Genomic DNA, 26,447 nt, shown 5'->3' on the forward strand with positions numbered 1-26,447 from the left:
AAGGCTACAGTAACTCAGATAACCACTCTGTACAATTGCAGAATAGCAGAATAGCATTTGAAAATGCACAACATGTCGAACCTTGAGGAGGATGGGCTACAACAGCAGAAGACCATGTCGGGCAATTTATTAGGACCATAGTGTACCTAATAAAGTGCTCAGTGAGTGTAAATCACCATTCAGTGTATGGCAAGCATTATGAAATCATTATTGAATCAAGATTGAAACTATGCTAAATGCGTGAAAGAGTGACCCAATCTCTCTCGCACCTTATAGAAGTGACTCTGAATGCACTGAGAAGTGCCAATCTCAGAGTTTGTGCTTATTTAGACCTAAGTAATGTACTTAAAAGCCTGCAACTGAATTTTGATTATAGTAATTTAAAATGTAATGTCACACTAATTTTTTGACTTAGATTACAGTTACTGATCACTAAAGCTGTCAAAGTTAACGCGTTAATGCATGTGATAAGTTTTAACAGTTTAACGCATACATTTTTCTTAATCGTGATTAAAGCATTTACCGTTAATAAAGCATAAACCAGCATATACACTGGTCGGATCAGTGTGGAACCTTTGTGATGTGTCAATGTGTCCACCCGGAGTCATTACACTGATGCAAAGACCTCGTAACGCTCTTTGTTGTACAAAACAAGCTGAAATGGGATAACTAAAAAAAATGTATCCTCTGTAAAACGCAATTTAATTACCACAGAAGCACATCTTAAATGTCACAGAAATGCAGAATGAGACATTTGTGTCTGCAAATGCTTTTCATGTGGAGTTCAAAGCAGCGCTCGACACTGGCTCATGATTGCTGCAGCAAAGTGGATAGCTACAGTCTACCGGCTGATTAATATTGTGGAGGATGAGAGTTTAAGAGATTTAATGACCATTGCAATTAATATGCAACCTATGGGGAGACTAGTTCTTTCAATTAGTCAACTCCCAATTAGACTTAGCGAAATGTTTAATGCTACATGAATTGGTGATATTTTAGAGCATTTCTAACTGTATACTGTGGAAGGCTTTGTTTGGAAAAAGTAAATAAAACATTATTGTTAAATATTGTTTTGTTTTCTTCCCTAAGAAGGAAATAAATGCATTTTGACAGAAAATAAATATAAAATAAAATTTTAGCACTTTCAAAATTTGCAACTATTCCCAACATTTTTCATAGTTAATCACAATTAATCAGATTTTGAAAGTGCTAAAATTGTACTTATTTTATGATTAAAATTTGTAATCGACTGACAACACTACTAATTACTCTAATTAGATTACACCAAACACTGACCACAATAATCAATATTTCACATGCTGAGCAAACTGTGTTTATTTAGATGATCTTGTTAATTATTGAACTGTATGACATGAACTTAATCTAGAAATAGCTTAATACAAAAATCGATACAGGGATCAAGTGTCAGGGTTAGACAAGGACTCAATCATAGAGATTAACAAAGGTTTATCTATAAGGCAAAAACAACAAACTCAAAGTTCCCCAGGGGCAAGAAAAGCCAGGACCAACAGGAAAACAGATGTGAGGCTTAGAAAAAGGAATCGACAGACAAGACACCTAGACAGGGATACAACCACTATGAATTAGAGCAAGACAGAGCACATGGGGAGATTAAATAAAGGGAGAAATGAGGAGGGCAGGTGTAACAAATGAAATACTAATTATCAGGCAAACTAGGGGGCGTGGTTAGCACTCAAGACAGAGTGACAGTAGAGTACATGGCTACACAAACAAAAGCTATGTGCTCATGGACAACATAGGAACTGAACACAAAAAAACAGAAATAACAGAAGAGCACATGGTAAAGGAACACAAATAGGAAACATGTGCTCACACATAACCAGGCACAATATGGGTATCAGGATCCTGACGTAAAGAACTAAAAGAAGACTCTTGTGAAGGGATCTTTTTTATCTTTTGATACAGTCCATGGGCACACCGTCTGAGGCTGAGACAAATTAATGATTGAAACGCAGGAAATATTACCAGGACAGGAAGGAACCCTGCATTTTCAGAGTCTGAATGAATGTACTGGTGTTGTTGTCTTCCAATGTGTTGTTGGAAAAGGACTTTAGACTGCAATGGAGATGCAGGCATGTTGAAAATCTTTGAAGGTCATGTTGTGCTGTTTTATAAAGATCTGAATTACTGTAAGAAAAGCTAACTGGTACAGCAAAACAGGTGCAGATTTGAATTCCAACAGGGTATGAGAACAGAAGTTTGGTGGTTTACCAATTGTTTATGCCCCTTATGAAAATCAAGAGTTCATGGCAAATTTGAAGCAAACTTGCTGCAAATTCACCACTGATCATTTTCACATGCAAATGAGCTTTGTGGCAAACTTGTAGCAAATCGTCCATTGTTGCCAAAGGTTTGCCTGAGGTTCACCACTACCGGCGAAGAGCAGCAAACTTCTGGCAAACATTTCCGGCGAATAAAAAGCTAATTTGTATGTAAAAATAATGAATTTTCTGCTAATTTGAGGCTAGTTAAAATTTTTGTAAGGGGCTTTAAAAATAGTAACAACACAATAAAATATGAAACAAGCACAATGTGGTGATATGAATGAATGTTGTGTCTCTTGGCAAGAAAGGCTAGTTCATTAGGGTTTAGCAAACATTCCAAAAGTTGATTCAGCTCTAATTTCTACCGATTTAAACGAATAGTTCACCCCAAAATTGAAAATTCTGTCATTATTTACTCATGTTCTTTCCATTCCAAACCCATATGGTATTTTATTTTTGTCATTATTCACTCATAATTTTCATCTTTATATTGGCTCTAAAACAGAAAATGCCGCAGGCATCATGGATTTGGTTACAAGACACTTTGATGTTTAAATGCATGACGATTACAGATTTCCAACCCACAAAATAGGTGCCATTTTTTATTTAAAAGGCCACATCTAAGGTGAAGGTTATCAATGAATAAAGAATATATCACAAAAAGCGATTGGGCTTAACAAGACTTGTTGCCTTTTTGTCATTTTTGGAGCTTAACAGCACATGATTGCTATGAACTGCGGTTGTGTGGAAACAAATTCAGAATAGTTTTTTTAGTGTTCCATGGAAAAACAACAACAGCATACAGCTTTTGAATGACATGAGGGTGAGTAAATAATGACTCATTTAATAATGAGTTTTCAGTTTGGGTGAACTATAACTTTAAATGTCTTTTTTCGGTTGGTGTGCGTTGCACTCAGATAATGATAAAGTTTCTAGGGAAAATATCGGAGCGCCCTCATGGGAGTCTTCAGCTTGCTAAAGAATCTCGATTTTAATGATTTTTCTGACAATACTTTCTTCAGCAGGAGATAAATGTGAAAAAAAAAAAGTAATTTTTTTTTATTATTTCTCATTTTTAGCCTGTAAGCATTGCTATTCTAGTCTATTTAATTATGAAAGGAGTTAAAAACAGGTTTCCAAACAATTAATTATTTCCCTCAAGATGTGATTCTGATATTCCAGGTTTGTGAGCGACCTTGGTAGGTCTCTTTAAAAACCAAATGCAGTTTTAATCATATGAATAACCAAGAAAAGTGCCTTTTAAAGTTGAAGTGTAAGTATACACAATGTGCCTTTTTTGGGATACAAATTTTAAACCATTGATAATTCTTCCACGACTACTTGTTAAATGTCTGCATGTTAATTAGCAGATTCTAAGATAATGGTTTCTTGCATCTTGGTTTGTATGCAAATTATTTTTCGGTGGTATTTTTTTGCTCATCTCCAATCCACAAAAGAAAAACAATATTCAAATGTATAATTCTTAATTTTATAAATAGTCAATTTTAAGCATTAACACCTAGATAACGTCTTCTAGAGATTTAGATTTCATAGCTGTAGGATATGATTAAATCTAATACCATTCTCAAACATTCGATCTCTATCCAGAAGTAAATTAGGTGGTGGAAGCTTCCAAGAGGTTCAGCTGTGTTCTAAAAGGGACAGTTCACTCAACAATTTAAATTCTGTCTTTATTTACTAACCCTCATGTCATTCTAAACTCGTTTGACTTCTATGTTCAATGGAATACAAAGGAGGTAACTGTCCAACATAGTCAGTCTTACATGTAAATCAAGTGGCACGTGGGAGAGGGGGTGTGTCTTACAAATGGTTCGAAAGTTCATTGGTTGCTCCCAAGAGGGAACTCTCCAATGGCATTTTTTAAACTCTATTAGCAAATGGATAAAGAAAAGCATTTGGCAAAAGAATGAAGAAAAGTAACTGGCAAATGGCTTAAGAGAATCAATTTGCATTTTTTTTGTTTTTCAATGCAATTTAAAAATGTGCATTTAAAAAAATAATTTATTATTTTTTTTTTATTCATTGTTATATTTATCAGCATTTTAAAACACAAATTAAAAAGTTTTAAATATGTCTATTTATTTGTGAATTATTATTTTTATTTATTTAGCAATAAATTATACATTTTTTATTTTATTATTTTATTGTTATATTTAACTATATATATATATATATATATATATATATATATTCTTTTTTTTTTCTTTTTTTCTTTTTTTTTAATAAATAGATCATTGATTTTTAAGTGTCACTAGTCCTACATAGCTGCTTGTTAGTTTAACTTTAAAAATCAGAGTAGGCTTTATTGTAATAGAAAAGCTTCATCAAGATGCATTTCTTTGTTTCCTCAAAGTTATTCACCCAAAAATGAACATTCAGTCATTGTTTACTTCAGGATCCTTGTGTTGTTATAAACCCATATGATTTTCTTTCTTTTTCTTAACACAAAGGGACACATTGTGAAAAATACATAAATAAATGAATAAATTGTGCTCAGTGATGTCATACAATGGAAGTTTATAGTGACCACCTCTTCAAGCTTCAAAAGAATGCAAAAGTATAATTCAGAAGTCTAAATATTATTTCATGAGACTCGTGATTCTTATGAAAGCATATGATAAGGTTTGGTGAGAAACAAACCAAAATCGAATGTATTATTTAGTGAAAATGTTCACTGACTGTTGATCTCCTGTGCGCATTCATTACGAGAGCAACCGTTCACGCTGCCCACTCGCGACATTAGGACATTAGGACGTTCTTGTTTGTTTATCTAAAAACAGGTGTGCCACAGTGATATAGTGACAACAGAACACAATACAGCTGCACAGAAAACAGAGAACAGAACTTACTAAACATGTCTGAAGAGTTTGTAGTAGAAGAATTGATGCATTTCTATGCCCAGCCTTATTTTTTTGAAGAAAGTACTCGGAAATCAAACAGAAACATAGGAGGCTACAGGCAGACACAGACACACTGTGTGCTAACCTGACGGCAAATGGCAGGCCTTATTTATTTTTATTTGTTATGTTTTTGGACCATTGCCAGTTCACAGTGGACGGAGTTACCCACACAATGTCAAAAAAAGAAAACAAGCAATCGATAGAATGTACTGTTGCTCATCACTGCTTGTTAGGACAAAAACAATGACTACCATAGAAAATATACCTTCTATCACGTGTCGTTTGCCATCAGTTTAGGACACGGTGTGACTGTGGCTGACTGTAGCCTCCGTTTGATTTCTGAGTACTCCATTAAAAAAAATAAGGCTGGGCATAGAAAAGCATAAATTCTTCGACTACAAACTCTTCAGACATATTTCATTGTCGCTATCGCTGCGGCGGACCTGTTTTTAGATTAAAAAAAATTCACTTGAACACCCCAATGCCTCGAGGGAGCTGCGTGAACTGTTGCTCTCGTGCCCTATCATGAACACGTACAGGAGATCAAAGATCAGTGAACATTTTCACTAAATAATACATTAGATTTCGGTTTGTTTCTCACCAAACCTTATCGTATTCTTTCTAACAATCATGAGTCTCGTGGAATAATTTATTAGACTTCTGAATTATACTTTTTGAAGCTTGAAGAAGTAGTCGCCATAAACTGCCATTGTATGACATCACTGAGCACAAAATGTTTCACAATTTCACAACAATTTTCACAATTGTTAAGAAAAAGAAAAAAGTCATATAGGGATATAACAACACAGAGGTGAGTAAACAATGACTGAATTTTCATTTTTCATTTAAGTTGTTAGTAAATGTACAGTAAATAATGTTTAGTTAAAAAAAAAAAAAAAAAACAATAATGATAACCATAAACTGTTGTAGTATGGGAAAAATCTATGTTAAGATTATTTAAGAATTGTTTTAGTGTTCCATTTAAATGAACAACAGCAACAACAACAGCTTCAAAATGACATGAGAGTAAATAATGATAGAGTTTGCAGTTTTGGGTATACTATTAATTTAAGTTGCTAGTAAGAATACATTAAGTTGTTAGAAATTCTAAAAAGTGGAAAAACACAACAACAACTATCAAGTCATTATTATTATTATTATTATTAATATTATTATTTTTGCATTATTTACTAGCTCTAAGAGTAATTTTTTACAATGTATAAACTTGAGTGAATCGGTCACTGGCAACCGATGGGCCCCTGTGCATGATGCGGAAACTCTCACGAAGACTTGCGCTCAATGGGCTTAAACGGATGTGTGTCGCATGTAAATCCCACCAAGTGCATGATGAATTATGTTAGCAAACCTAGTTTCATTCCACACACAGTCGGATCGACCGGAGGGAACGTGTAACACACAGGCCTGTACCGATGGGAAATTATACCAGGGTGTTCTCCTCTCAAAAGTAACATGTTCTCCAATGGTGCTAGCTTTGAGAGCATGTAGCCTACAGCAAGCAATGTGGTTTGTGGGGTTGTTCCGGATGAAAGGGCGTGTATACAGGGAATCCATGTAGGACAGGGCTCTGGAGTGGCGCTCACCTGAGCAGGTGCGGTTGGACTCGTCTTCGTTGCTACCGCAGTCGTCGGTACCATCACACAGCCATCTCTTTGGGATACAGCGGTTGTTCAAGCATTTAAATTGGTCCGCTGGGCAACTGCGATTAGCTGTGGACACAAACATCCCAGTTAGTGTGTAACAGTCATTGTTTAGCAGTCTGTCAGAATGTACATCACTTCAATTTGTCAGCAGACTAAATTAAAGACAAAACAAATGGGTTTTAAACCATTTGGGTTTCCAAATTGTAATGAATGTCAAATGAGCATTTGTTTTTTGCAATTTCATGGTTGCATTAGCATGTGTCCTGAAAGAATAAAATGTTTTGGGTGTGTTCAGAATGGCATACTTCCAAACTACTCTTACAATTTTTCCAGGATTTAGTATATAGGCTATACTGTGCCTATATACACAGATGAGCCAAAACATTATGACCACCTGCCTAATATGCTGTTGGTCCTCCACGTGCCGCCAAAACAGTACCAACCCGCTGTGGCATGGACTCTACAAGACCCCTGAAGGTGTCCTGTGGTATCTGGCACCAAGACATTGGCAGCAGATCCTTCAAGTCCTGAAAGTTGCGAGGTGGAACTGCCAAGGATCGGACTTGTTGGTCCAACACATCCCACAGATGCTCAATCGGATTGAGATCTGGGGAATTTGGAGGCCAGGGCAACAACTTGAACTCTCAAACCATTCCCGATCAATGTGTGCAGTGTGGCAGGGCGCATTTTCCTGCTGAAAGAGGCCACTGCCATCATGAAATACCATTGCCATGAAGGTGTTTACCTGGTCTGCAACGATGTTTAGGTAGGTCGCACGTTTCAAATTGACGTCTCGCTCGCATGCCCATTGTAGACGCTTTCGACGGTGGACAGGGGTCACCATGGGCACTCTGAGGATATGCAGTCCCATGCACAGCAGGGTGCGATGCACTGTGTGTTGTGACACATTACTCCTGTATCCATCATTAAAATTTTCTGTGACTTGTGCCACAGCAGACCTACTGTCGGTTCGGACCAGACAGGATAGCCTTCGTTGCCCTCGTGCATCAATGAGCCTTGGGCATCCAACACCCTGTTGCCAGTTTGTGGTTTGTCCCTTCTCGGACCACTATCGGTAAGTCCTCACCACTGCTGACCAGGAGCACCCCACTAGCCTTGTCATTTCAGAGATGCTCTGACTCAGTCATCTGGCCATAACAATTTGGCCCTTATCAAAGTCATTTAGGTCTTTACTCCTGGCCATTTCTCCTGCATTGTCTACGAAAACTGATTGTTCGCTTACCATCTAATCTACCCAGACCCTGACATGTGGCCTTGTTAGGAGATGATCAACATTATTCGCTTGACATGTGAGTGGTCATAATGTTTTGGCTCAACAGTGTACTGTGCAATTTTACCTGATTTTTAACATAATTTAACTTTCTTGACTCCTTATTTTATCGGACTACTGAAAGTTGTTTCATATTTAAACAAAATTGAAATAAAATAAAAAATAACCAAATATAATTAGTTATTTTGACATCAGTGTAGCATACCACTGTTTAAAATGTTTCTTGTTGCATAGTGTGTACCATTTCACTTGTTATTTTTAAAATATAGTATGCAGTATGCAGTTTACACTGTTTCTATTTCATGGTTGGATTGCAAGGATAACAGAAGACTTACAGCAAAGGTGCGGCTCTTCATCACTGCCATCCGAGCAGTCATCATCCCCATCACACTTCCAAGAGAGCTGAATACAACGCTGATTTCGACACTGAAACTCCCCTGGACCACAATCTTTAGTTTTGGTGACCTCTGATGGGGCTGAAAAGGGCAGGAACAAGATGTTACAGAAACAATACACACATTTACTCATGCTGTCTTTCTATTTATCCCTCTGTTGACCTAAAATGCAGATTTGGAACATTATGAAGGTAAGTAAATTGTCATTTTAGAGTGAACTAATCCTTTAAAGAAAAGAACAATGGCTCTTGGAGCCAAACCACAGATTAAGCTGAGACATTTATATTGTCCATTGGAATTGGAAATCAATGGACATATTCAGTGTCACATAAACCTATCTGATCTGTTGTCATATTTTCCCTTAACCAACACCATTATTGACTAGCCTGTGGATGCAAACACAAAATCTGAATATATTACCCAAAATGAACTTGTCCAAACTAACATGTAGAAAAGAAATTAACAATAAGATATTTGTAATATCTCAATTGTTTCTCCAAGACAACAATAAGACTAAATGGAGTGGAAAAAAGTGTCTGAAAGCGATTTTAGCGATTTTGCTAAATTCTACCTTTATGCTCACATCAACCACACAATCTCTCTCCAAAACACTGTCCTCCAAAAACATGCCAACCAATCTGATGTTACAAAACCTGAATGCGAAAAAAAAAAAAAAAAAATAATAATAAAAAAAATCTGTCATGGGATTTTGTGCATGGTATTACACACTAAAAACTAGTTTTAGTCTCTTCTCGGATTTTTATCCTTAGAAATATACCCTAAAAATCTCATTTGTGTCCTCTATAGAGTTTCAAAAGGGATTTCAACAATATCTCAAACTGCACTCAGATTTGCGAGGACAACAAAGTCTACAATTACAAGTCATTTCAATATGAACCCTAACAAAAAATCTAGTTCTGGCAAACTAGCCGCAAACTTGCCACAAAAGTTCCCACTCGTTATTTTTACATGCAAATGAGCTTGTGATTCGCTGCAAATGTTAGCCAGAAGTTTTCAGCTCTTTACCAGTAGTGGTGAATCTGCAGCAAACCTTTGGCAACAATGGACAATTTGCTGCATGTCTGCCACAAAGCTCATTTGCATGTGAAAATAACTCTAGATTTTGGTAAGGGAATTCAAACATTTCTCATCAAATTCTTCCAAGACCAAATTATCTGAGCTACGCTATCGATTTTAATTTTATAGTTCTATACTCTTACTGTACACCAACAATAGTCTCATCACTTTCTATTTTTATTTATTAGCTTTTTTTTTTTTTTTTTTATAATACAATGTAGAAATGATTTGACATTTCAAAATATTCAATAACTACTGCAAAACCAGTGTGATACATGTGAAGACATCTTTTTTTATTCAACATTTATGTAAAATTTTATCTAAATATAACATAAAATGCAATTTATATTAACATCTAATGTGAGAATTACTAGTAATTTGAATGAATTTCCAGTTACTCATAACTGCTCAACACAACTTGGTGGTCAGAATCTATGAAACCAACATATTATTTTCAATTAAACACATCAAAAATCTTTTCAACTCAAGTATACAACATTAATACTTCTTTACTATGTTTTTAAGCACAATCTATTCTATTTACTCTCATGAATTGCCGAACGTTATTGCGTGAGTATGATGCAAGCTGGTACGGCATCAGATGGCTGCAGAGTAAAATGTGGACAATTTCCTCTTTCAAGCCCTATTTAGACTAATGTCTGCATGAAAAAAATCTTGTCACACCCCCTTTAGGCCGCAGTACCTTTGATTTAGTTTATTTGTTATGTTTGTTAGGACTGTCATGTCTATTTTGAACAGGAATGTGAGTGAAGTGTTTATAAGAAAAAAATCTAATTCATAGATGTACCAAAAAATCTACATAATATCATGTGTAAAGCCACAATTGATGCTGGGTCAAAATTGGCCCGTGAACGTAAAAGATGTATTTTATTTTTTCTAATGGTTATATCTCTTAAACAATTGTATTAATTGAAATATTATTAATTAAAATGTACTTAAAAAAAAAAAAAAAAAAAAAAGAAATCTAAAAATGTTAATTCTAAAACAAAAAAACTAAGAATTTTTTTTATTTTATTAATTGAAATATTATTAATTCAAATGTACTCAAAAAAAAAAGAAAAAAAAAAGTCTAATGACACTATAGTAAACAAAAGCTTCTTCCAAAGTACTTTTAGAAAAAGAAGAAAAAAAAAAATTGTTGCCTTATGACAATATCAGTCAAAGCAAAGACTGATAATGCTATTAAGTCTCCTATGATATGAAGGAACCATATCTGAGCAATACTATTTCCTCTTTGTAATTCTCATGTCAGTTGATTATGAATTAAATCAGCTCTGCCCTGTTTTATTTCATACTTTAACAAAAGGGACTTACATGAACAGGTGATGTTATCTTTCTCTAGATGTTGGCCGTCTGCGCAGGTGCAAACACGGCCTGAAGGTGTGGCCAGACAGAGAGCCGAGGGGCTGCAGCCGCCATGATTAGCAGAACATTGGTTATTACCTAAGGGAGAACAAGAAGGAAGAGGGAGAAAATGGGGAGAGAGCAAGAAAAGACAGAAGATAGATAATATGATATTTAACGAGGTTTAAAGACCATTATATGGTCATTTGCACAGCTAAAGAAAATAAATTTTTCATATGCACAGCGACCACATTGAAAATCTAGGATGTTATTTCATGTAAACTTGGAAATTCACAGAAAGCATTAGATTTTTGGGAGAAAAAAAAAAGTTATGGCGTACAAATGAAGAATAAACATTAAAGATTTATTTTATGGGGGGAAAAAAGCATTTACACAAAAAGAGAAATCCAAAAGCACTTTATAATTTCCTTGTGGGAACAATAAACATTTTATGTGAATATGAGAAGCCAGTGACCATTACACAGAAGAACAGTTTTGAGCAAATGATACCCATTCACTCTCCACATTGACCAGTCATCTATAGAAAAAGAATTATTGCAAACTAACATACCATAATGAGAAAACTACAACCCTTAACTCTATTTCTAAACAAAGATCATAAAATGATAAATACAGATTATTACAGTGATTGCTTTTCCAATAGGCATCCCTGCTGAAAATATCAGCTTAAACCAGCATGGTTTGCTTTTCTTGGCTGGTTTAAAATGATCTAGCTGGTCTCCCAGGCTGACCAGCTGAAAGGTGTTGAAAACGCCTCTAAAACCATCAAAACAGACCAGTCCAGCTAACCACCATAAAGTCGTTCACACAGGAAGCATTTAAAATTGCATAATTTTGTTAATCGTTTTTCAATGTAACATGCATCTTCTCCTCCTCTAGCGAAGCAAAAGGAGGAGGGTAAAAAGCTAGGATTTCCATCTCTTTGCATGAAATAACCAGGTTTTATCACCTTGGGCACAACTGCCAGGTTAGGGCGTAACCTGACCCTGGAGAAATTTTGCGTGAACCTGAGACATTCAGGGTTAACCGAGAGTGCATGCAGTTTGCTGACACGCCTCAGAGTGGCCAAGGCCAGTAACAATGTTGTCTTAAGAGACAATCTTTTTATCGACTTTCTCCAAAGGTTCACAATGGAGCTTCCCCCAAATCTTCCAGAACTAGTGATAAATCTCATTATGGTAACATGGGTTTAATGACTGGTTTTAGGCAACATATGCCTTTCATGAACATACTTATGACAGGATGTGAGAATATCTGGAACTGCGGGAAGAAAAGGGAATATCTGTTTTCCCTGACACCATTTTTGAAATCTTTTCTACTCCATCTCCTACAGAGACCTGGTGGAGCTCGCTCTGGTGCTTTAAATAGTGAAAATCACATTTTGAGCAAGCCGAGAGCACTTAGATTAGACCTCCCACGGGCTAAACCCAGAGGTTCCGTTTCAGTGGATCTGAATGGAATATTGTCCCACCCGCTAGAGAGAGGAGGTCTCTGTGCTGGGTTAGGCGCCATGGGCATGCATACAATAGTTAGAAACATAATTGATTGTGTTTGGGTTAAAAAATAAAAAAAAAACTCTTCTTTGGGTTCATTATAAAACCCTGTGAAGTGAACTAATCTCCCCTCAGTACAGAATGAGGCAGGGATTTGTGTGTCAACATTCTGAACTTGTATTTTCTCAGATAGCTGTTTAGAAATCTGAGGTCTAAACTGGGGCAGATGCACACAGGCGATAAGTGTGTGTGACAGCGCTCTATGCGTTTGACTGATCAACACAGGGGATAAGTGTGTGTGACAGCGCTCTGTGCACTGAATGATCAACACAGGGGATGTGAGTGTGTGATCCTGCTTTATACTTCTCATTGACCAAATCCCGGGGTTTGTGCGGGAATTGATACATAATTTGTATTTATTTTTTTGTAGTATTGCTCTCCGGGGAATTTGCGGAGGCAAACTGAGATAACAAACTTTGGAATGTACTAAGTCAGAGCTGCCGCTGGAGCAAAAGTTTTTCTCCGCCAAGAAGATCTGTCTTCGTCCTGTTGAGGAATCGTGTCCCAAGAAGGTGGGTTCATCCTTCTCGGTCCTTGCCATGATGTCTGTCCTCTTCCCTGTGCCCCTTGGGAAAAAGCGGGTCGGTGCTTTACCCGAGGCTGCATCAGCACTGGAGCTCTGCGGGGTACAAAAGATCTAAAAGCCTCTTGGTCTTTCTTCTTCACCTCAAAACGCCATTGCATCGCCACCACTGCCAGACCAAACAAGCCTTTTGGTTCCATTGACTGGTCAAGAAAGTGTCCTTTATCTTTCTCCACCATTGTGGACAGATTCAACCACAAGCCGCCGGCCACCTGACGCCCAGTCTAGCCACCGCCCGTTGGCAAGCCTTGTGCAAGGTTGCATTCCCCGCTACTGATGGCTGTTTGTCCAACCTGGTAGGGTTTCCAGGTGGCACTGTTTGGGACACAAAAATGGCTCCTCGATGTCGACATCATCGTCATTGTCCGAAAGCCCTCCTGAAGCAGTGATGGAAACCAAATCCTCATCCGGTGGGACTCCTGGGAACTGTTTGATCTCCAAATCATCCGAAGGAGTGAGCTGGTCAGCCGAACTCCGCCTCGGAGGTGAGGTTCCCGCGGTGTAGGCATGTCATCTCCCTGTAAAGGATCTCGACAGACCTCCTGGACAAACCGCGCTTTCCTGCGCAGGATTCCTGGAGAGAGTCTACTGAAATCTCTACAAGAGATCGGCGTCAATAATGCTGCCCTGGCATGCTCAACGCCTAGGCAAGCTGGGCACATACCGTGCGGATCTCTAGATGAAATAGAAAATCTGCATGCTCCTGGGCAATGGCGAGATGGCAGCTTGGTCTTGCCAGGCCTAGGGGAAGCCATGTTCAGCTGCTAAGTCGAACAGACAATAATTATGTTTTTTTTTTTTTTTTTATGTTTAATTTCTCAGTATGAATTGGTTCACTTTGGCTCGATGTCCTTAACTGAGTGGTAACTCAGTCCATAGATAGTTGAATCCAACCAAATTGAAAAAGGGATCGCAGTGGATGCCATGAGTGAAGAGATGTAGGATGCCATTTGGGGCCAGTGCTACAGATTATATAGGGAAGGGTCGGAGCTTCCCTGGTGCACTGGCCAGCAGCTTGTTAGGCGTGATTGCATAGGGCTTCGTAGATGACAATGCAAGAGGCGTGTCCCATAGTGAGATGTCAAATGAGTCGACCGAAAGAGAACTTAAGGTTAAAATTGCCATTAAGTATCCGACTGGCAAAATCCACTGCAAAGCATTTATTCAAATCCAGGGACATACCGGTGTCGCATTACTTTCTAGAATGTTCAGCTGTTTAAAAGTTTAATGCATGCAGGGTGAAATATTTCATTTCCATATATTTTACACCAAGTACGTGCCAACAAATAAGGTCTGATCAAGCATAGCTATGGGCTAGTGGTATATAAAGATTTGCGCCTACACTCAGAAGGCTCAGAATGTAGTAGGTTTAAATCTTAGAGTTGATGAGAAATTGAAGTTTTACCTTTCTGGCCTCTGAAGAGAGGGACTCTTTCTGCCCAGATTAGCAAAACTTAATTGGATGACACATCCAATGGCTTACAGACTGCTTATGTAGAAGATCAGAAAATGAATTACAATCACTGAACAGTCTAGTCTTGATACTCTTTTGGAGTCCCATTTACAAATGGTTAGCTCTCAAAAGCTTATTAATGAGACAAATACATGTAATAAACTTCCTTAAAGATACAAGGCCAGCTGATTAAGTGCTTAGAAATAGTAGTAAGTCTATTTGTTCAGAATTTCAATACAGCGCAATAGTCGGGTTCCGGAAGTAAAATGATTACTTAAAAACTTTGAAAAATAGAACTACTGTGAGGTCTGAGTTTGTTAATCGATGATTTATGCATCTTTTTAAGCCATCAGTCAATGTTATTTCAACGTACTTTTTTAACGTGTTTAATAGCGGAATTCCTGATGAAAAACTACACTACTCATAATCTTGAAGAGAAAAGATCCACTAATTAGATAAACAAAAAAAGTGCACCAAAAGAGTTCTGCAGTTACCGCAGACTCTTATGACACACCAAATAAGGCATTCGAGTCGGTCTCCTAACACTTTCAAACTACTTATGTATTTGTATTTATCTGAATATTTTGTAATAAACTTGAAATATATTGTTTCTGTACTTATAATTAACAACTTTAAATCAAAAGTTGAATATTTTTCTATTGTGTTTAATTCGATAATGTCATTCATGAGATTGTATTTTATTTTCTCTTTAAAGACGTTAAGTACACAGTCTTGTACCTTTGTCTTTTTATCAAATTTTCAAATACTTTTTTGCTTCAAAACAAAGTTTGTAATGTTGTGATATGCCTCTGAGCTAGTTGGTTTGGTTCATGGCTTAGAACTCTTGTATGAATGATTTAATGAAATCCCTAAATGAAAAAAAAAAGAAAAAACAATGCAGCTGAAAAAGTGGGAGGGTGCTGTTGCTCTCTATTGCCTACTTGATGATGATCTAAATTGCCATTGTGACCTTGGTAAAGACGTTTTTATTTTTTATATTAGTTTTTATCTACAGCAGTCTTCAAATTTAATATTTACCTTTTTGGCTCTGTGGATCATACACCTGAATTCCGAAGAGAGGTGGTCGTTCCGCCCGCATTAGTGCCACATCATTGGATGACAAATCCAGGCGGAATATCGAGGCATTCATGTAATCTGTCCAGAATATGCAGTTCTGGTAATGGGCAATCCCAAATGGGTGATTTAACTCTTTTCCGCTGTACACCACCTGTGTGAGAAGTTTTTGAGAAAGAGGAAGATAAACAGATAAAGGAAAGGAATATTGTTGAAAATTCCTGTGCTGGTCTTGGTTGATTTATGCCGGTTAGTGCTGGTGGACCAGCAGAGCCATGTTGTTCACCAACAAAACCGATCAACCAGTTTTCTGGTAATGCCAAGGAAGACTTGACATGATGTAACACCAGTACACCAACTATTGAAGACATTCATTCAAAACCCAACATATGCTGGTGAGCAGCTATGCTGTTTTGTTTTTGTTTTGTTTTTTTGTTTTTTTAAGAAGGAAAGGGTTTGAAAATTAAAGATATCACTCACTCATTTACTAACCGTTCTATGGCTTCCATTGAGGTAGATCTTCTCGATGTGGTCGTAATAGGCATCACACCAGTACATAGCATTAGAGGAGTGGTCCAGGGTGAGGCCATTGGGCCAAAGCATGTTGGATGTGACGAAGATCTGACGATGAGATCCATCCATCCAGGCTTTCTCTATCCTTCCTCTACTGTCAATTAACTCATCCTCCTCCCAGTCTGTCCAATACATCCATCTGAGGAGCCAAGTGTGAAATGTAAAATTTAAAGTTATTACAAACTTCTGAAGAAGACTAGCTTAGGCCAGCATGAGTTCCCATGCTGGAGAATATCTATTACAAATATTAACAGTTCTCCAGGAATTTGGGGGACTTGAGCAAATCCTATCGCGAATAACTTCATCATTACTTTAGTATGTTTTTTTATGTTTAAGACAAAAACGTACACAATAAATTTTACTGAAAAAAGAGTGTCCACTAAATGACTATGAATGAATCCCATAGTGGGAACCAGCACCTAAGACACAATACATGCTAGTAATCATTGTACGGGGCTTCTCTGCAGGCAACCTGCCCATTTTCTGAGCTTTAGGAAATGTCCATTCAAGCCACACCAGAACTGTACTTGAATTCTACTTTTTAGAGCAGCACTCTGGGAAAAGTCCTTGTTATTTGCTCAAAAGAAAGGTGACCTTCAAAAGGATCCTTCAAAAGAACTGGGAAAAACGTTTCCACTTAACATACTGAAAAAAAGGGTCTCTGTGCAATTGGATGTTTTGAATAAGTCTACATTTTTTGGGAGGCAAAACTTTACAAAAGTTTTTTACAAGGTCTGTTTTTTCTAGGTTCAAACCTCTCATATTTTGCCACAGTGACACGGCCTTGCACATCTGAACACAGCCTAACATAACATGACAGAGAGAAAGGACTCCCCCCATATCATTTTCAGTGACCTGCTGAATAATTCATGAGGCGGGGCTCTGAGTGACAGCCCTGCTGTGAACGGGCGAATCAGGCGAGCGATGGAGATGGAGAGCAAATGCGATCAGGATCAAGAGTCATAACTGCTAATCCTCCATCTTATCACGTTAGCACAGACAGGAAATGACATGCGTACATGGGAAACGGAATGACAGACACGGTAAAGGAGAGTTTTTAGAGGTATATAGATAGGAAAATGGGATTTATAACGGGGAGAGATTATGCTGGGATAGGTATTGAATATTCATCATACCGACGGGCAAAGCTTAAACAGTGATTGACTCTTGATATTTTAAACCAATTGCTGCTAACAAAATCACAAATTAATTACAGATAAAAGGAATAGGTTGAATGAAAATCATAATTTACTCACCCTAATCATGTCATTCTAAACCTCTGTGACTTTCTCTCTTATGCGGAATGGATTTTTTTATTTTTTATTTCTTCTTAATTCAGTCAGTCTTCTCAATACAATGGCAGTTGAAAGTGACTCACTTTAAAGCTTAAGAAAGATCCAAAAGTATCGTAGACATAGGTCATGCTTAGGGTTAGGTGGCAGGAGGGTTAGGGTTAAGTAGGCAGGTGCGTCATATTTCAAGTCTTTTGAAGGCATATGTTTTGGTGAGAAAAACCCTGAAATACAAGTAATTTTTCAATTAAAATCTTGACATCAGTTGCGCGTTCATGAGCGGAGCATGTGTTATGAGATGAACTCGTTAACAGTGGCTCGTGGGTTTAAGCAAGAAGGTTGCCATCAGTCTCAGATTAGCTGGGACGTCTCTTATTTTGGCAGAAATTTGGACTTCCTTTATCGTATGCCTATTGTCACGTATTTTAGCGGCGAGACGCACAAGGGGGACAACAAGCCTTTTTTTAATTTTGTGTTCTGCATAAGAAAGAAAACTATAAGGCTCTGGAATGCCATCAGGATAAGTAAATGACACAGAATTCTCATTTTAGGTGAACTATTCTTTTAAAGCTGATTACTGGTAATTATTCAGAAAATTCCATGTCTTATTTTAACTAAATTATCTAAAATTCCAAGATGCCAAAAGCTTCTAAAAGACCAACAACTCCATCCAAAAATTCATTATGTGGATAGCAGGGAAATAAGTCACTAAAATATAAGCAGAAACAGGAACCTGCCTTTAAACTTTTAAACCTCTTATGTCAGGCTTCACTGTTCTGCCATGGCAGCGATTTACTGTGGTGGAGTCTCCACATTTCCTTTAAGCCTTTCCATCTGAGCATTGACATCGAATGAGGATGTTCACTTTAGCTCCTTTGACACTAAAGACTCTGTCTATCTCTCTCTCTCTCTATTTCTTTCTGTCACCTCCTCTCTCAGATTTAAACAAACAATATTATCATCAGGCCATTGTAAATAAGAATCTTAATAAGTGAGCTGCCTGGTTAAAGCTGAAGTACGCACAGTATGTACCTTTTTCAGTGTTAAAATACTTTCTTATATCCCAGCTTAATATGCAGAGACAACTACTATAAGTAAGCCATGAAGAGGTTAATTTTCTCAAAAACTGTAAACACTGTGTCTGTGGTGCTATAAAATTCCTGTTTGATTTGAGCGACATGCTTGGACCCGCCCCAGTGTTACTCAACCAGTGGGGTGAGTTGGGGGCAGGACTATCTGATGGTTTGGACAACACCAAATGAGGGGCATATTCGGAAAGCTATTTTGAAAAAAAAAAATTCTTTCTGCAATTCTGTTCGGTGGTGCTAGTGTTGCAGAAATTACATATTTTAGCTTTAAATAAAGTTTTAAAAATAAAAAAATAAAAAAATACTAAATAAATGTAAGTTAGGTAGCCCTGCATCACTTTAATAAAAAGGACCATGGTATTACAAAGGTTTTTTTTCTTTTTCTTTTTTTTTTTTTTGGACATGGTACCATAGTAATACCATGATTTTTGACATGTATCATGGTAATTTATGGTATTCTTTGAAGTATGATGAAATAGCATGTAAACATCATGGCATATAATTATGTTCATTATTTAGTACCACATATCAAAGTACTATGGTATTATCATTTTTTTTTTTTTTTGGGGGGGGGACATGAACTGTACCATGCTAAAGTCATGTTTTTTTGTTTTTTTTTGACAAGTACCATGAAAATACCATGGTATTCATCAATGTACCATATAAATACCATGGCAAATAAATATGGTAATCATTCAGAAACATATCTGAGTACCATGGTATTGCCATGCTTTTTTGGACATGGTACCATAGTAATACCATAATTTTTGACATGTACCATGCCAATACCGTGGTATTCTTTGAAGTACCTTCATGTACCATGAATATACCATGTCATATGAATATGGTTATTCTTCAGAAACATATACCATGAGTACCATGGTATTTTTCATGCTTTTTTGGACATGGTACCATAGTAATACCCTGTTTGGCCATGTACTATGGTAATACGATGATTTTTGACATAAACTTTGGTAATACTATGGTATTTTTTGAAGTACCTTGACATAACATGTAAATACCATGCATATGAATATGGTAATCATTCAGGACCATATATTAAAGTACCTTGGTATTATTATGCTTTTTTGGATGTGGTACCATACTAATACCATATTTTATTTTTATTTTATTTTTTATTTATACCATGTTAAAGTCTTGTATTTGGACACACGTATTCTTTGAAGTACCTTGATGTAACATGTAAATACCAGGGAAAATAATCATTTAATATCATATACAAAAGTACCATAGTAATACCATGCTTTTTTAGACATGGTCCATGGTAATACCATGGTATTATTCAATCTATCTTTGAGTGTAATTTAAATATGAATAAATATAAATACAAAATAAAAATAATACCATGGTATTTCTTGAAGTATCTTGGACTACCATGTAAATATACTGTGGTATCACCATCTGAAACCATCATAATACTATGGTATCACCACAATGCTTTTGTAAGGGGAAATAGAGAATGCCCAGTGCTGTGCTCTGTTAAAATGTCTTGATGAAATTTCTAAGCTCAAAGAGCAAATATTCCCTCCTCCGGTATGCTCTAAATGGCTGGATATGGACCAAGGCATTAGCACTCTGAAATCCCTGCAGAAGCCTTGAAATGCTGCTGTAAGCAAGAATGGTATCATGGGTTTACCCGTTCAGAGGATCCACAACAATGGCCCTAGGATGAGACATATTCCCTTCCAAAAGTGTCTTCCTCGTCTGCGAGGGCTGGTCCAGCCCGGCCACGCTGATGGTCTTTCTATAACCGTCATTTGTCCAGAACAGGTTATTACCAATCCAGTCCACTGAAATCCCCTCCACATTATCCAGTTCTAGAGAATGAGTAAGAGATTTTGAGAAACTGAGAAAATGTTGTTCTCTGTGCCTGATAACATTAAAGACAGCTCAATTAATCACAGTCCTCCTCTAATTCTTCCCTCTGAAATTATGCGATATCGAACGGCGAGCGTCAAAATGTATGATAAATAACTTCCCATTTGGAAAACAACGGCAAAAAAAGTGCTGGCGTACAGGTGGCCTAATTCCACCGTAAAATACCATATGGCTGGACAGATGATTCATTACCGAGCAAAAATGAGTTTGTAAGAGAATATTTAAGAGCTTTATCCACAATAAAACTGTGGTAAGGCTCAATATGTTTACATAAAAGTAGTGTTGGGGAAGCTACTTTGAAATTATAGCTTCCCAAGCTAGAAGCTACTCATAATTTAAAGTAGTTAAACTACAGTCAAGCTACTACGTTGAAAAAGTAGTAAGCTGCACTACAGTACACGCTACAAAAAAATAAAACTTAATTATTTTTTTTTTAATAAAGTTAACTACATTGAAGCTATTAACGTGGCTACAACAAATAGAACTAGAAAACTTTCTAAATTATATAACTGGGACAAAAACCTAATTATGAGAAGCTTATGTTGATATTTTGCTGCAAAAATAAAGACATAAATGCCTTGTAAGGATTTTCAAAGTTGAACTAAACAGATTAATCTTATTTTTAAATTGATTCATTGAACTGAATCAGTCAAAAGAACTGATTTATAGAAATTAATTTGACTTACCAATGCTACATACTGTATGAGTGAGAGGATATTAAAGTAGAGTGTGTTTGATTATTGCCTAAACTTACTCAGATGTAAATGTGAAAAAAAGCGATGTGTCATTTTGTCGTGCTACACAGATAACTCGTTTGAAAAAAGTAGCTCATTACTTAAAAAAACCACACCGTTTTGTTTTTTCACTACTGAAAATTGCAGTTAATAACCTGTAAGTTAGTAACATTGCTTCTCATAGTATAGTTTCTTCCCAACACAGCAAGAAAAAGCAACATAATAGCGTACCATCTTTAAGGATAATTTCTCGACTGGTTCCGTCAATTTTCTGCCGTCCGATTAGGAAGCTGGTGGTGTCGGCAAAGTAGATGAAGCTGCTCTCGGCGTGGAAGTCCAGCGCGCGGGGACTCACCAACCCTTCGATTTGAATCAGATGTTCATCACCAGACATGATATTCATATCCAACCCTCGGATAACCCCGGGTCGTCCTTTTCCATAAAACAGGAACAGCTCGTTCTTAGGCTCTGCGAAGACACAATTCTGCGAGTAAACAAACACACTGGCGGAATGCAATCAGCCTTCCACCACAATATTGTCAGCACTTAATTAATTGACATAATTAGCCCCCCGTTTTCATTTCAGCACTGCAAATTAAAGGCTTTGACAAAATGTATCCAAAGCGAGAGGCTCGAACTAATTACATTAGCTTAATTAAAACCAGAATTAGTTTCACTGATTTGGTCATATCGAATCAATCATCTTTTGGTGCATAACAGTTGCACTGTGTTTGTAATTGTGTCTGTAGGTGTGTGCACGAAAGTGTGAGCTTGTGTAATACAAACTGGGGACAAACAGGGTGCTGAGCGGTTGCAGTAAAAAGAGGGACATGTACATTCAAAGCACAAATGTTTCTGAAATTCATTAGTTTGAGGCTCAAGATCCACAGAGAGGAAAACAGAGATAGAGAGAGAGAGCGAGAGAGAGAGAGAGAGAGAAAGGAACCCAACCATAACAATTATACAAGGTTCCAAGGGTGCAAGCATGTGTGATCTTTTTGAAATGCGTAATGGGACACACAAATCTGGAGTTGGCAGTATGAGTACTTTTATATTGCAGTAACAGTATTTCAGTCATGACAACTCTCTGAAAGATTTGGCATGTTAATGTGGGTATGACATATTGATAGGATATTGGCCTTGGTGGACTAGATCTGCTACACTGCTGCTGGAGAGCAATTATGGAGACTTGCTACTGCTAGAACATACACAGACATACTGAGTTAAGCATGTGGACATGCAGCTGCTGCTGCACAATTAGAAAAACACAAGACATGCTCCATCAAGCATGTATGACATGATGCTGCACAATTGGACATAAATACAATCCCCAAGACTTGTGGAGCTTGGGAGGTGGAGGGTTTCAGAGAAAACTCGCAGTGTGCTGCAGTGAAACCGGATTATTTGTAAACTGAGCAAAATGTTAGTCAAAGAGAGTATGCAAGCTGATTGGCTACTCGATTACACATCAAAGGACCTATCAGCTGACACAAGTGAGCGAGCTGACAGGCTAAAAGATAACAAGTCCAAAGAACCTTTCAGCTTGTGCCATTCAGAGTTTCATGTCTGAACTTAGTCATATGTAGTTATTTTTGCAAAAAATAAAAAAATAAAAAAATTCACAAATCACAAAATAAATTATAAGTCTAAGATCAGTGTAAAAACAGCTTCACAATGCAAAAGTTTCAAAACAAAAAGATACAAAAAAAAAAATAAAAAAAAATAATATAACCATAAACAGCTTAACGGTCTGTTCATACCGAGCACATTTTTGTGACCGTCTGCACTGTTTTTTAATTGTTCTTCTATGTAAACATGTGCTAAATGGACATCTTTTACTGTTGCACCATGTCTCGCTGTTTTTTCAGGATCTCGTACAGGAGCTCCCCGTTTTTTAAATGCTGTATCAGATTAGGAAGAATGTTGACTTTTAAAAATGCGTCTCGAGACACCTGCATTCTGTTTGGCACCAAACTCTGTTTAACAACACAACAATCATTAATAACAAGTTATTCTTCATTCAGAAGCCTTGGAATATAGTGCTTGAGTCATATGGACTACTTTTAAGGCACTTTTTTGATGCTTACAGTCATTTTTGAAGCCTGTCAGCCTCAGGTCGCAATATGCTTTTCATATTTCAAGACACAAAAAAACAGCAGCTTGGACTTGAAAATTTCTGCTTTTGTATTCCATGGAAAGTCATATTGGTTTGGAACAATACAAGGGTGAGAAATGACAGAATTTTCATTTTTGGGTGATCAATTTGTTTTTTTACTAATCTTTTGATGTAGGCCTACACACAACCAGACAAATTCTCTGATAGTCAATGATCCCAATGCCAAGAGAGAAAACATTTCAATTTCCTGTGTATTCCTCCCTAACGTGCGAAAGCACACTATTAAATCACAAAAACGTGTCCATTCTTCACCGTCTCGTGACTCCATAAATCAGGATAAACATTTCCATTTGGGCAGACCTTCGAGGCCCATCCATCTGATATATGGCTTTAGATAGCACCACCCTATCCTTTGGGGAATACCCTAAACCTATTTACATGAGAGACCCGACTCCCAGAGCTAATCAGACACCTGGGAGAGAAGAAAAAATGAGGGACACAGAGAGGGGGGAAAAAAACAGACTAAACTGGTTTGCTGGTCTTAGCTGGTCTTAGCTGGTCTAGCTGTTTTCCCAGACTGACCAAGCTGATGTTCAGTAGGTCTCCCGGCTGGGCAAAGTTGGCCTTAAGCTGGCCTAGCTGATCTCACAGGCTGTCTAAGCTGATATTAAACTGGTTTAGCATGTCTCCAAATCTGGCCAAGCTGGTCTTCAGTGGTTCTAGTTGGTCTCCCAGGCTGCCCAAATTGGTCTTAAGCTGGTCTAGCTTGTCTACCAGACTGTCTAAGTTGGTCTTAAACTGGTCTCAAAACTTGTCCAAACTGGTCTTCAGTGGCTCTAGGTGGTCTCCCAGGCAGTCCAAACTGATCTTCAGCAGGTCTCCCAGCCGAGCTAAGCTTGTCTGAAGCTGGCCTTGCTGGTCTCTCAAGCTGTCAGTTTTGGTCTTAAGCTGGTCTAGCAGGTCAACCTGGTCTTAAACTGGCCTCACTAGTCTTCCTGGCTGTCCAAGCTGTTCTTAAACTGGCCTCAGTGGTCTTCCTGGCTGTCCAAGCTGTTCTTAAACTGGCCTAGCTAGTCTCCAAACCTGGCCAAGCTGGTCTTCAGTTGCTCTAGCTAGCTTCCTGGCCTAAACAAGCTGGTCTTAAGCTGGTCTAGATAGTCTCACAGGCTGGCCAAGATGGTCTGCTGCTCAGCCTGTTTAGCTGGTCAGCCAGCTGGTCTTCCAGCCTGACTAGTTAACAAGTGTCTAAATGCTTTCTAAAACCAGAAAACAGACTAGCCTGACCAGGCTCTAAGACCAGCTAAGACCAACAAACCATCTTAGGTTTAATCTGATTATTTTTATTTTTTTATTTCAGCAGGGAGATGAGGAAGAGTGTCTGGTGGCGGCTCTCACTTTTGCAGGACTTCCCGTCACTGGCAAGAACGTGGCCGGTCCGACATCGGCACACACGTGATTTGTAGTTGTGGCTAAGGAGACAGATATGCGAGCAGCCTCCTTTTCTCCCTTGATGGTCAGAGCTGCACGCGTGAGTCCTGACTGTAGAAAGAGAAAGGTCAGTTTCAAGGGCCTAGCATTGACAAAGAATGCAATGCTGCAAATGGTACTTCAACAACACTTTGAAAAACTTGTTATTTTTCTCAGTAAAGGACTATTATGTGTTGAAAATAAGTAGAGCTTTATTGACAGCATCTACTGACAGAATAATTATACCTAAGTTTGTCAAATCAAACAGAAAAAAAACACATGTAAAGAAATGGAACTGCTGCATAAGTCGATCTTATTTTCTGTGATTTTATGCCACAGATGCTGTCGATAGAGCTTAACTTGTATTTAACTCATTTTATTTCCATAATGTGAAATTTTTTAGCGAAACAGGATATTCAATGAGAAAATAATGGAGGGCGGGACTTGACTTTATCCATCGGGAACTGATTAGATCGTAAAAAGTCATCTGTATGGTGGTTGGAGGCAACGGAATGGTACATTTTGATGATTTGTTTTTTCTTTGGTTTTATGTTATGTGATTAATCATTCACAATAAGACCAGGAATTAAGTAAATAGGGTACATTTTAATGTAATTTTGAACTTAAGCACACACATGTTGCCAAAACAGTCTGTTAAATAACGTATCATTTGGAAAATCATATTTGTGTACAAACATCTGATAAACATCTTAAAAATGGGGGGGGAATTGAAACAATGCTAATAGATAATTTAATAAATTATAATTTTAACTACCATCCCAACAAGTTTACCTGTAGGTTGAGCCAGTCGGTGATAAACTCGAATGGCTCTGGCATTTTCCAAAGTAGTAACGTTGTTTGCCTCATTGCTGTTAAAACGGTTTATCCTAAATATGTCCACCTTGCTCTCTCTGGAGGGTTCGAAGCACAACGTAAAGAGGTAATCTTCAAAAAGCGCTAATCCGTACAGGTGTGACACCTGGAGAAAGAAACAAGCAAAGGAAAGGATGGGGGTAGAGAAGATGTGGCACCTCATACATTTCAGCTTAGTTCTGAACATGGCACAAATACATCTGCTTAAATCACTGCTTTAATCCATTCAGCAATGGAAATGAAGTAAAATTTGGTGAAAAAACAGCACTCTGACAAACACAAGTACTCGATATATGCAAGCATCTTTGATGTCACATCTGTACAAGGAATGTGGGTACCTTGGAGGCTTTGATTTCTGCAAAAAGAGAAAGAGTGATGTTGAAAATAAATGAGTTTGAGGTAGTGGAGTTAATTTTGGGTTATCTTTCAGTGCCAGCCACATGACAAGTTCCAATATAGCTTTCGATGGAGTCCCTGGAAATATGTTAGAGCTGAACCTCGCAGGAAATGGATGACCAAATCAATAAAATAAGCACTAGAAAGTTTGAGTGTAAAGTCAGGACTCTACAAGGTCAAAGGAACTCTATGCTCATTCAGGTTAACATTTCTGAAAGGGGACAATAGGCCTTGAACAAAAAAGTCAAATAAAATAAGGCCTAACTCTGCTTCCAAGGAACACATTTACTTAAACGGCTGCAGTTTGTC

The 26,447-nt window shown here is 37.5% G+C and overlaps 1 protein-coding gene across 1 annotated transcript in view; it reads right to left on the reverse strand.

Annotated features, from left to right (window-relative positions):
* LOC127438065 (low-density lipoprotein receptor-related protein 1B-like) overlaps window positions 1-26,447 on the reverse strand; it is a 308,837-nt gene that overhangs the window by 219,062 nt on the left and 63,328 nt on the right. The window contains exons 8-16 of the mRNA XM_051693349.1: window positions 25,662-25,848; window positions 24,798-24,941; window positions 21,518-21,754; window positions 20,311-20,491; window positions 16,193-16,412; window positions 15,665-15,854; window positions 10,987-11,115; window positions 8,515-8,655; window positions 6,829-6,954 (exon numbers count right to left, since the gene is read on the reverse strand). Coding sequence (XP_051549309.1) covers window positions 6,829-6,954; window positions 8,515-8,655; window positions 10,987-11,115; window positions 15,665-15,854; window positions 16,193-16,412; window positions 20,311-20,491; window positions 21,518-21,754; window positions 24,798-24,941; window positions 25,662-25,848 — 1,555 coding nt within the window. The remainder of the gene's footprint in view (window positions 1-6,828; window positions 6,955-8,514; window positions 8,656-10,986; window positions 11,116-15,664; window positions 15,855-16,192; window positions 16,413-20,310; window positions 20,492-21,517; window positions 21,755-24,797; window positions 24,942-25,661; window positions 25,849-26,447) is intronic.

This window comes from Myxocyprinus asiaticus, chromosome 49 (genome assembly GCF_019703515.2).
Source record: "Myxocyprinus asiaticus isolate MX2 ecotype Aquarium Trade chromosome 49, UBuf_Myxa_2, whole genome shotgun sequence".
Classification (NCBI taxonomy): Eukaryota; Metazoa; Chordata; class Actinopteri; order Cypriniformes; family Catostomidae; genus Myxocyprinus; species Myxocyprinus asiaticus.